A 12,846-nucleotide genomic window follows, 5' to 3' on the forward strand; every position below is an offset into this window, starting at 1 on the left:
GAAAAACAATTTTACAAGATACTGTATTTTAAAACTCCACGAAAAAGGTCGTAATATTAATAAATTTGAGCAAACACAAAGTATCTAAAATAACTCACTTTGCTGTAACTGGGTCTGGGATTACACATTTATGTTGCCTACTGAAGACGCAAAGAACTTTTGCCAGCTTCTGAGGATGATCCCGTTTTGATTGGGTGGCTTCTCAGCTGTGGGCAGCCGTCTAGCTGGGTGGGTCGCGATCGCTGTTCAGCTGTTTAGCTATTTTGCCTCTCAGCTCTAGGTATAACACGTATGGCCATGTTTCACAGCATTCACGGTCATATACGGCACGGTGTAAAGTCAATATTTCACTAGCTGTTTGGAGGAACCATGCTTATGCAGACCATTCTTTCTCTGTCCCTCGGTTTAGTTCTTGGCACCTCAGGTAGTGTATTTTAGCGCGAGCTTTCAAGGTGATGAAAGTAGTGTCACTTTTATACCACCAAGTTACAAAGTTAAACACTGATTACAGTTTACTGCAATCCTGTGCCTTTAGTTGCATGCATTGTCGGATCGGCTCTTGGTTTTTGCATTCTTAATTTACCGTCGCATGTTCAAATCTCTTGCTTTCTATTTTAATCGCAGATCAAACATGTCTAACAACTACACCTTTACTCTGTGATATACTGCGTTTGAGAAATTACCATTCCGTATTTTACTGAATGAAACGTCCGGGAGAAACGACTGTACAAGAGGATATTGATTATTTCAGACCGAATCCACGCCACATAAGGTTGAAGATGATGAAACTAAAATTAAACGCTGACGCTTAAGCTATCTGAAACTCTATTATGAACTTGTATAAACCCTTTGTATATGAACGACCTGGTTGTACATGTACAATTTAAATGCAATGTCAACTTCAGTAAAGAGTGTTCTAGCTAACATTTTAAAGTGTGGTTGAAAGGATTTGAGCTCATTACGTGAAATGGTTTACTTAATGGTATTTTTTCCTCAGTTATACATTTTCGCTAGGTGCAAAGGCCAGAAAAATCTCAATTAAGATGGTATCTTTATACGAATTTCTGGTACATTAAAAAAAACAATTTCTGATACCGAAGGGTTTCTGATCAGCTTAAAAATGCTAATATAATTAACTCAGGGAGTTTTATTACCAGCGTGAGATAAGGTGACTTATTTTCAAGCAATAATGAATTTTATGTATGCTTTAGCTCCCCATACATTTGGCTTTAAACTATAAAGTTGACATTCAGAACTGCTATTCATAAGGCTTCTACACATCAGCCTGAACTTTTACTATAATAGCTAATCGGCAGTTTCCAGGAAATGTCTAAATAAATATCTTTCCTTTTTAGATGCTGCAAACTCTACAACAACAAGCACAAAGGAGTATGTATTTATTTATTTTTTTTTTTCTGCCGCGCATAATTTTTCTTCCGCTTTCTGTGCCTGGTGTTTAATGACATTCCTTACCCTAGACCCTAGACGCGGCACCTATGGATCTGGTCATCGGGAAAAAAGTATCGGTTGTTTACCATTGAATCGGAAAAACCGGTTGGTAGACAGTTGTAGTAAATGGGGCACGTTAAAACCCGAATGGAACGTTCCACAGGGATGCGCGTGTTTCATTTCCATGTCTATTTTACGGAAGGTACGAATTTACAGAGTGAATTTGGAACTAGCAAATAGAGAAAATGGAACGCACATTTTCCATCGGGAAATTCCGTTTGGGATTTTTGGGAAGCTTACAATTTAGCCAAAATTTGGCTAACGGAAATTTCAGTTGGAATGCAAATGGAAAGGGTAATTGTTCGGGAATTCCAGACAACCTTCAGAGGCTGTCTTGCAATTCCGGTTAGAATGAACCGACTGGAATTTCTCTTACCATTTGCAAGCTGCATGTTTATCCCTTTGGAAAGGAACGTCGGAAACTTCCTTACTATTTGCACGGTTTCCCAGTTCCAGTCTCCCATCAACAAAAAACAAACCGAATTACAAATGGTAAGCGCCATCTCTTTCAGTTGGTTTGCTGATTATTTTTCATGGATTAAAAAGTAAAAGAATGTCATTCTTCATCGCCTTAGATGTCTCCCTGCAACACGGGAAAGAACACTGGGGGTGTGCATACCATACCAAGCCAAGTTTCCAAAGGGTTCCTGCAAAGACATACTGGGATATCAACCAGTCTACGCAATAAACCAAAAGGTGCTAGAAATGATCGACAGTGCGCACAGCAGGTATCAAGTAATCAAGACATTTATACGAGTAACTTCCTCGCGGAATAATGCAACGGACAATTTTTATGCTGACAGGGAAAGATGTCTAGAAAAGGAGAACGACATGACCTGTCATAATTACTTCAAACGTTGCTACATTTCGTCCAGCCCTCAGTTACTATGCAGAGAAGCTTGCGAGGATTTGATATTTAACGTGTGTAAACGGGAAGCCAAAATATTAGCGGACTTTGTAGAGCAGCGGCGGAGATCCGGTTCTTTCGACGGGTTTGGAGCCATGAACTGTTCAAAAATGCCATTTCGGAATGTATCGACTAACTGCTACTATCCTGACGAGATGCGAGGTAAGTGGAGGGGACTGCTATCCTGGGCTTTCATGCATCTGCTTCATTTGATGCAAAAGGGATTACGAAGGGGGGAAATACCCTACGTTTCCTTGCGCATTGGGTGTCGGAAAATACCGTGCCTTGTTTCCAAGCTGGCACACGAGGGGGCGTTATTTGTAAAGATAAAAGTTTTAAGCAATTCCATGATATTGGACCACCGGAGTTGGTGAGCAGGGAAGGAACTTAGGATTGATTATGGGAAAATATTCCCAAAATCTCTAGCTTCTCTTCCTATGTTAAATAGTGTTACAAAAAGGCTGAGATACAGTAATAGAAAATGCGAAATAAACCGTCAGGTACCAACTCTCAACCCCCAAAGATTACATGTTAACCTTTTCAGAAAAAGCAAAACACCATTCCCCCCTCCTCCCTCCAAAAAACGAATTTTCAAACCAAAAAAAAACTCAAGGGGAGATAACATCCACCTCCCCCCCCCCCCCCCCCCTCTTCCATTGTACCTCCGAGGGTTAAACGTATTTTTGAAAAGGAAGGCTTCATTCTAGGCAAATACAGTGCAGATACAAACTTTTACAAATCTACCTACTAAAGAAGCGACTTCCTTCAGTCTGCTGGCACGTACAGTTAAACAAATACAGTTAGAGATGATATTGTACAGGTACATTTCTTGCATTTTAGAGACTACTTTTTATTTCTTCAATGAGAAACTGTTAAACGTTTAAAGCTTTGCAGGTTCTAACATAATAGACGTGAAAATGGAAAACATGTAGCCCACAGATTTTTAATCACTAGGTTCTTACACGTGGGTGCTTACTGTAAATTAAAAGAGCGATAGTTGCAAATCTGCACATTAATACCTCTCTTTTTATTTACGTTAGACAAACTTAACGTTCTGGAGAGTCAAGGTAAGCGATATTTTGTCTTTACACATTAAGAGGTATAAAAAATCTGAAGGACAGTTAAAACGTTTTGCTTGTGACTGTGCATCGATGCCTTCGTTGGGTTGGGAGGAAGAAATTACCAATATCTAATTTCTTTTTACAGTATAAAAAGCCATGGTTATTGGATGAGGCTAAGTATGATATGAAGAATTATGCAGATCTCGGAGGGTGACCCTCCGAGATCTGCATAATTCTTCATATCATACGAAAGACGAATTCAATAATTGTTTTATTATTCATTCAAAATATTTCCAAGAGCTCTAAAAACACAAATTGAATTAAAATGGCTACTAACTTTGGCGTAAAATTTTCGCTAACAGTGGCCAATTCCTCCGGTGTCGCTGGTTTTTGGATGTTTCTCTCCTGAAGATAAGCTTAAAAATCAAGTGACTTCCCTTCGAAGCTTTTTTGATGTTTTTGCTATCTTTATCATCTAATATTTTGGCCATTTTTTCGTCGCAATGTTGAAATTTAGCGACCATTTTCGCCTTCGGCTGAGCTCTGTACAAAGCCGTTGTTGCGTGACGTCAATCGTCCAATAATTATTACGTCATTCGTCCAATAATAGAAGCGTCTTCCAAATTTGGTCGGTGCTAGCCGGTTAGTTGGAATTAGCCGGGGATTGAAAGCCAATCAGAAACGAAGAGATATTTTAAATGAATAATAATAACTATTAGTAGAATTCTACTAGTATACTTATACAAATGCTGCAATCTGATTGGCTGAGCTATAATATGCCATTATATAATTAGTGTGCAGTGGCTGAAGGTCGTCTTCAGAATGGCGACATTTTCTCGTTTCTCTGAAATTTGGAAAGGAAGTTTAGATTATTGAAAAATTCAATTCCCGAGAAGGCTAAAGGAAGGAAATTCACCGGTAAAACTTTACAATTACTAAATGAACAAATGAGCGTGAGTGCACAACTGAAAGTTTTAAATTACAATTCAGACCGCGCGCGTGATTTTCGCTAAAGCGTGGGGTTAAATATGTAGAAAAATATTTAGAAATTATTATTTGAAGGAAAATGAGTTAGAATTCTACTAAAACAATTAGATTATTCCTTCTCCATTTCTATGAGGAGATAGTTGATTCTGCCGAATCAGCTATCACCTCATAGAAATCTCGAGATCATAATCTAATTGTTAAATTTTAAAAAATGGCAATCAGCAAGGAAAATTTAATTTTAATTCACATTTAATAATTTAATATTTAGAGCTTGATATATACTTATTAAAAGAGTCGTATTGGAAACAACTTTCAGCAGAAAATGTGTGATCATTATTTAACGGCAAAATTTTAGCACGCTTTCCAGTTGTTCTCGAAACTTTGTCCCATAAATAATCAATCTTCTTTTTTTGCAGAATGCTTCTACGGAGATGGACGTGGTTACCGTGGCAACAGAAGCGTCACAATTTCTGGGTACACCTGTCAGTCGTGGAATGACCAATGTCCCCATCAGCACGATATCAATGGAACGATTTACAAAGAACTTAGCGGCAATTTATGCCGTAATCCAGGAGGGTACGCTTTGGATGGGCCGTGGTGTTTCACCACAAATAGGACCGTACGATGGGAGTACTGTGATGTGCCTAAATGTCCCAAACGGCGTAAGTAGATTGGCATGCCATCTGAAAACGTTTTTCTCAGTGCCAAAACAATGAAATTACTAGTGCACGTAAATCCTGATTCATATAAACACCTTTTTTAGTAAGAAGAAATCCAAAATTATACTTACATGATCAAAAAAACGATGGAATTGCCCCTTACTTGAGGAGCATCCCATACTGTTTTGCGGTAGAAGTCACCGGAGTTCCTTTAATTATGTTAAAGATTTTCTTCTCGAGTTTTTGTTTGTTTTTTGCCTAAGAATAACATCTCGACTTGCTTCTGCCAATGTGTTTTAAAACAATAACTCTATTATACGATACAAACTTCCGTGGAACTTGAAACATTGCAGTATCAGATATCGTGGACATGGCTAAATCGTCTTAAAGAAGTACTAAGTTTTACTTCCTGGATGCATAGGCTTTTGTTACAACGATTTTATCTTTTACGTGGTTTGCAACGAAGTTAAGTCCCAGATAACAGGGCCTTAAGAGGAAAGTAACATATGCCATGTGAGGTATAAAATCGATAACATGATACAGCATGACAAAACATGCACAGTAATTACAGGTAAACTGGAAAATCCAAAATTGCCATTTGGACCTTTGTGGCATACCTAGACCAGGATACAGTAAAATGTAATATATAGATTTAAGCAAGCCTAAAAGCGAAGCTCCCCTTTATTCATTTATTTTTTGCTGGAGTAACGTAACAATGTTTTCATTTTGATAAATATGCGGTCAAAGCTTTAATGTATACGCTGGCCCATAGGTGCAAGATAAAAATATAAATCCATCATAATCTCGAGGCAGAACAACTAATGGCCTAAAAATTAATTGAGAGTTTATTCTCTTCAGCCCTTTCTAAAGAATAGAAAATAGTTTTACGATCCACTTATCGTTTTGCTTTATACAAAATGACGTCAATATATTTTGTGGGCATATTACCGTCTTACTTTTCTTTCCTATATTTGTCTTAACATCAGCGCACTGAAATGGGTTGCTCAGTCACGTACGCAAATTTAAAACTTATCTTTTATTTCTTACCGTGTGCAAGTTTAAACAGATTTAAACGTATACTAAATCATCTCTATTCACTGTAGTTATTCAGTGTAAAAGTGGGCTACACTAAAGCAAAATAATTGTTTGAACTACTCGCGCTTTGAACTACTCGTTTCACCTCGCGCTCGAGCTAGATTGGGTAAACATGTTTTTCATAGCAAGTTTAGTATAAATAAATTTATTTTGTTCGAGCTTTTTGCTTTGTCGTCGTTTAGCACTTCGAATAACGTCACTTATACTGTATGAATTTTTTCCGCCGAGAAAATGTAAGGCTAAAAGTCGGAATAAACTCACAGCAATAAGAAATAAACTCTCACGGCAAAGGATTAGGATTCGACTTCATTGACAGCCAAAGAAAATCAACTTACGGCAGTGTACTAGTTATTCAAAATTAGAATAGTTTTAAGCAACGCCAAAAGCAGCTTGCAGCTTTTCAACAATGAAAAATAGATACTCAGCTTTATGCTTAAATGTCCCTCCAAAAATGCTTGAAAAATTGTAGGGAAAAAGTTTTCCTCCAAAAACGCTTGAAAAATGCAGAAAGAAAGGTTTCCCAAACCGTTTCTTCGTCTAAACACTGCAGGTGTAGACTGCTGTAGTTTCATACGTGACATATCGGTTGTGTAGCCGCGGGGAGCCGCGGAAAGCGCGCGAAAAACAAATCTTCGTTTCGGTTTAAGACGTTTTAAAAATTCCGGATGACTATGGCCGCCATGTTGCACGACGTACGTCGTACGCGCCTGTGAACCGTGCCGCTAGCCATGATGACCATGAAAACTCGAATACATGGTTCTGTTAATTTTCTATGGGTATGGGGCTCTGCTCTGCGGCCCTTCGGGCCGCTGGGAGCTCCGCTAAAATGAAAACAAAAATATAAAAATAAATTAAAAGTAAGATGCATATAAAATGCTTGCATAAATAGCAGCAGCTGTGTTGAGCTACAAGCAATGCTGTGTAAAATGTTGAATGTTAGTGTTACAAGAATAAAAAGTAGGATTCGTTTATCATATAGCGCCTTCAAGTCCACCAGCCAATTTCCGAGGACACAACACGAGCTCAACAAGTATAAAACTCACTTGGGGAGATGTTTCAAAGGACCTCATTCATGGAATACTTCTTGGATTTCATGTTGCTTGTGAGAGAGTCAGCAACGTGTCAGACAGGCACGTCAAGCATTTAGGGCCTACAGAGCATAATTGGACATTCAAAAGACTCCATAAATATAGGAATTATAGTTGCTGGCTGAGAGCGTACAACAACTACAGAAATGGTACCTGGAGTGAAAAATTGGTCATTTCAACGGATGAAGATGGTATGTTAAGATGGAGTGGAGGTTTGTGTTGTCATTTTTTGGCAATAACTGATTGATTGACTTGCCGACTGACTGACTGACTGACTGACTGACTGACTGACTGACTGACTGACTGACTGACTGACTGACTGACTGACTGACTGACTGACTGACTGACTGGCTGGCTGGCTGGCTGGCTGGCTGACTGACTGACTGACTGACTGACTGACTGACTGACTGAACTGATTGCCCACAAGTGACAGACTTAATACCTGACAAATAATGAAAGGATTCACTTAGCAGAACTTGCTCTGCGGTTAAAGAAGCTGACATATCAACAGAGATCACATGCATGTGCAAGATAAACAGGAGACAGAAACGCAGGAGAATTTGTGCCCTTGCTGAAGGTATATAGTCAGGCATATTGCTTAACGAACACATATTTTCTCTTTGTAGTGCCTGGTTCTGCACCTGAAAATCTGAAGGTCCGAAACAAAAATGCTACTAGTATTCATGTAGAATGGGACCCAATTCCCCTCGAGTATCAATTTGGAAAAATACTGGAATACAAGGTGGAAATAAGTGCAGAAGAACGAACAAGACAGAAACGCAAAGTTACAAATAACAAGTACACGAAATCAAGATCACTCGGGCTCGAGAGACTTAAGAAATACAACAAATATGTGATCAGTGTGTCTGGACTTACAAGACGAGGAGAAGGACCTGCTCGCTCTTTGACAGTGCAAGTTGAAGGAGATGGTAAGAACCTAAGTGAAATATGTTTGTTGGACAATAACGGAAGGAGCGTAGAAAGGAAAAATGCTTGACAAAAAGTATATGCAAGGCTTAAGCTGTAGCTCTAGTCGCACAGCTTGGAGAACAGACCTAAGTAAGCAAAGTTGATGGGCAAGGAATTCTTTTCGCCAAAGAGACACCTTCTAGAAAAACGTGTTCCAGTTCAAATTTGTTGTAAAATTGTTTTAGCGCAAAACCTGTCACATACCTTGTAGTTAAAGCAACGGAGTAAAAGATAGAAAGGAGGGAAACTTAAGTGAATCGCAGAGGCGAATGTCCTAATAGCCCATTTATAGGAAGTGCCCCCCCCCCCCGGGTAAATAGTATAACGAAACTAATTTGACTGTTTAGGTTACACTACTGAACTAGACAGACACTTCTTTCTTATCTCGGTGGTGATCTCAATATTTTGGTTAAACAAGCAGGAATCGTAATTTCGGCTGCAATGTTTTTAAATGTGTCTACCTGCATTGACCGTTTGGCCAGAAAAGTCAAAGGTACTAAAGTTGTAATCATAAATACAGTAAATAAAATACCTTTTAGCACAAACACTCAAGTGTATCTAGAATTACAAAAAAACAAAATAACAAGATTTTTTTCTTCATAACACCAATTGTCCTTCTTTTATGTTTCTTTGAAGAACAATATAGTTCGTCAACCAGGCAAATGGGCCCCAGGACCAGGTTTTATGTTGGTGTTAAATTACATCTCACTGATAAATTATTTTTTCACTTTCAATTTTTAGACCAAACTGACGGGATACCAAAAGCCTGACGGCAGCCCGGGCACCTCACAAATAGGTAATGCATACTTGCAACTGTACGTCTGGTCACTATTAAAACCTGAAAAGATCTATCACCGTAAAACGTCTTATAAATATTTCTTACGCTCATTTTAATTGCTAAAACAAGCTTGAAAGCATGATCAAAAGGAAGTTAGATAAAAAATAGTAGCTAATGCCAAATTGCTATCCTTTGATAATAGATTACTCACGCGCCCCCAGATTGCAATTCCTAAGTCAATCGGCGGTTCGCTGATCTAAAATATATGGTAAATTTATCAATACTCCGCCAAACAATTTACCAAATTGATAGATGTGAAATTGCTAAAAACATTGTACCCACCAGTTTAGTTTTCCATACGTTTGTATGCAACTAAGGGCTAAGGGCTTTGACTGGCCTTAAATTTAACTTAAACCTCCGTCTCACCTTTCAATGTTACAGTTAGCATAGTTGTGGCTGCCGTGTTGCCCGGCACAGTGGCTCTTGGGGCAGTTTCCCTGGTGATCTACTCTGTCCTAAAGAGGAAGATGTCATCAAGTCAGTTCCGCAGTAACAATGGTAGGACGAAATGTAATCTTCTATAAGTGGGAAGCGAAAATGTCTTGCTTGTTTTCATGCAGTTTGTAGAATTTACCTCGAGATGTGATCCATTCCAGTGGCTTTTCCTCGTGTTCCTATACAAATAATGAAGTGAAATGACGAGAAAGTAACCTAAATTAAGAATTTTGATCACTGCAGATCGGCAGGGCACACAGTTGTCTTTAGTCATAAGCCTAAAGATGCCACCTTTTAAATATTGTGCAAATGCAGATTAGTGACATTACAGCTATATATGCAAGACAATGTGGGAGCCATTAACTTAGGGGGAAAAGAGAACTTTACAATGACTTGAAACACAAATTTGTACTTGTGTTCTCGTTTGGTCGATCAACAGCCGTACCGGGAAAAGCCCCTTTTCTGCTTCTAAAGTGGCCTTACCACATGGCGTCATTATCGTTGAACTAAAAGCTAGTGTGTTCAACCCCGAATATGATAAAGGAAAAACGCGGTTCAACGCTATTGCGTTCAAAGTGGCTGCACCCATTTTGAATGATTTGTCGGAGCATTGTCGTGGCATTTCTGAAAATTTCCTGGCATAAGACGGATAAGAATACATTAAAACCCTAGCTGGGCGCGTGTTTCTACGTTAAAAGTTATGTGTTATCAACACTATATTCCCAAGAAAAAAAGGCATATTTCAAGTTAGAGAAAGACAATGAGAAATATATTCTTCAGTCAGTGACTCAAGCTTCTCGGAAAAAAATTTCGAGCTCTCCCAACAGAAGTCGAACCTATGACCTTCTGTGCACCAGTCGGACGCTCTACTACTGAGCTACAGGAACCTCGTGGGAGCTGGGCCATATAACTGGGTTCAAATGTGACAAACCTACCGCGTACCGCTAGGATAGTTATAAAGAAAAGCCGTGGGTGAGATATGTATGAACATAAATAATGGCATATTTTATATGCCCATCTAAGTAATCTTTGAGGAACATCATACATCATGCAGCCAACGTGTTTTAACGCTTGTTACCAGCCTGAACTTGTTTACAATTACATTTCTACGCAGGTTCAGGTTGTATAGTTGCACCTTATGCCATTTCTTCTCCCGACTGGATTGAGAGAATCGTCAACATTCATTGGAATGATGACAATGTCTCCGCCACAACTCATCAACGAAGATACATCAACATTGCTGCAGATGGATCGCTTGACCTTCCACCGCACCTGCGGGATATCGTTTTCGAGTTTGAAAGACTCTATGAGAACATACGCTACAAGCGGCTCCAGCAACATAGAAGAAGACGATCAATCGGAGGAGCAGTGGATGGGCGAGGGAAACCTGTGTATGATAGACTGCAAAGAGAGATATTTCCAACTGCTACTTGCCAAGGCAATAGATGCAGTCGAGGCGTGCAAGCGACTGCCACTGTAAAGAAGGAACACAAGCGACACCAGTCTCTTGATCTGGGAGAGCAACGAGAGTTAATCGGGGCTCTTCAGGGCAATGCATCCGACATGGAGATGACAGAAATGGGAACCGTGAAGCAAAGATGTCGGCGACGTTTCTCTGTTGATATGGGCCATGTAAGGGAGTTTATTGCTTTGAGAGAAATGAAGACCTGGACCAAAGAAGAGAACACGACTCTAGCTGACCAACCACAAGCACAAAAAGAATGTCACAATGACGCTACGTGTTAACTGTTTACAGATTGAAAGAAAAAAGCTTTGGTACAGAGAACTTATCATGACTTTAACTAATTAACGACCGCCTTATTCTGTAGCTCGGACACTTTTCAACGAACAAGCAACTGCGAACAACCTTTCCTAAACTCAGCACATTTCCAGAACCTTTCGGGCTTATTTAAAGATTTTCACATCTGTAATCTGGTTATTTTCGTACAAGTAAATTTTTAGAAACATCTTTGTGCCTTTCGAAATGGATTTTTTCGGAGGAGACAGGCTAAACGTTAGCCTGCGTACAGACGTCCCCTATTTAACTTGCAAGCAAAGGAAATAGCAGACTATGGCCACAGGCTAGCTTAACATTAGACCTCTGGCCTATGGGTTGCTGAATATCAACTAACTGTATTTCAAATATAGAATTTCTATGCGTTTAAGTCTTTGGATGAAACCTTGTAATAGTGTTTAGCCATTGAGCACTTATTTCATGTGGTGCTGCTTGTTTTTCGATTCTTTCTACGTTTTGCCAGGTGAAGGTTAGCCAGTATTTATTTTTTTAAGTATTAAACTTCGATTCTCGTGAGAGTACTAAAGGGGTAATGAGTAATAATGATACTGTTCTGATTGTTAAAAAGTGCAAGCTGGTTGCAAAATGAAAGGAAAAGCCAATACCGCGTCACTATAGCTTTGAATTCGTAACAAGTAACCGGGGGGTGGGGTTAACGTGGACGCGCGGTCCGAAAGGGAATGGTTTTCAGGCTTTTTTGTCTTGAATGGGGTATATATTTCACCCCTTTTTGTCTTAAACGGGGTATCTTTACATGGACCAATGCCAAACAAGATAGGCTTATATGCCTGCAGAGGTGTAAATTTGTAGACTATTATACAAACTTAGCCACAAGTCGAATTTTCACATATTCTTCCGTATTGCTGAGTGGCTTACGTTGATTTCGGCATTGATATTTAGCTTAATTCACGATTACAACAAAGCCAGTGAGGTACTTTTTTATGACTTAGACCGGGTATCAGAGGTTCATGTCTTAAACAGGGTCAGGGTTTAGGAGGCCGGGCCGCACCCCCCTACCTGAGATTATGTCTAGTACCCCCCCCCCCCCCCTTCGGACAAGTGACATAAAACACTCTACCAGAGGTGGGAATCATTTCTTGACTCTTGTGTATTATCTTACAAAGGTCATTTATTTCTCTTTGACCTCTTTGTATGAAGTTTAAGTTACAATTTAAGAGAGAGAATTTTGTATCAAAATGCGCGCGTGACCTTTGTAGGCCTCATCTGTATTTCAACCGGTACAAGTGATCTAACATAAGCAATAGCAAGCAGAAACAATGCATAATTATAACTCCCACACAACACATATGTAAACCAGTTAACTGAAGGTTTGTAATTGATATTTCAACTGTCTAAAAATAGCTTTTGTTGTTGTTGTTGTTGTTAAAAGGCTTGGGAAAGCCACTTCTGAACCACATAAGAGTGACTCCAGGTTTTTTGAATAGCAACACAAGTAGTGTATAATACACCACAAGGAAAGAGTGCTTTAAAATGGCACTTTAA

The 12,846-nt window shown here is 39.2% G+C and overlaps 1 protein-coding gene across 1 annotated transcript; it reads left to right on the forward strand.

Annotated features, from left to right (window-relative positions):
* Positions 1-369: 369 nt before the first annotated feature.
* On the forward strand, positions 370-11,937 carry LOC144648262 (uncharacterized). Its single transcript, XM_078507880.1, has 10 exons — positions 370-424; positions 1,356-1,389; positions 2,085-2,578; positions 3,457-3,483; positions 4,881-5,126; positions 7,198-7,497; positions 7,933-8,282; positions 9,017-9,071; positions 9,495-9,611; positions 10,663-11,937. Exons 1-10 carry the CDS (start codon positions 370-372, stop codon positions 11,292-11,294), a joined length of 2,310 nt encoding a protein of 769 aa, XP_078364006.1. The 3' UTR covers positions 11,295-11,937.
* The last annotated feature ends 909 nt before the right edge of the window (positions 11,938-12,846 follow it).

This window comes from Oculina patagonica, chromosome 4 (assembly GCF_052425735.1).
Source record: "Oculina patagonica isolate OP01 chromosome 4, crgOcupat, whole genome shotgun sequence".
NCBI classification, from domain to species: domain Eukaryota; kingdom Metazoa; phylum Cnidaria; class Anthozoa; order Scleractinia; family Oculinidae; genus Oculina; species Oculina patagonica.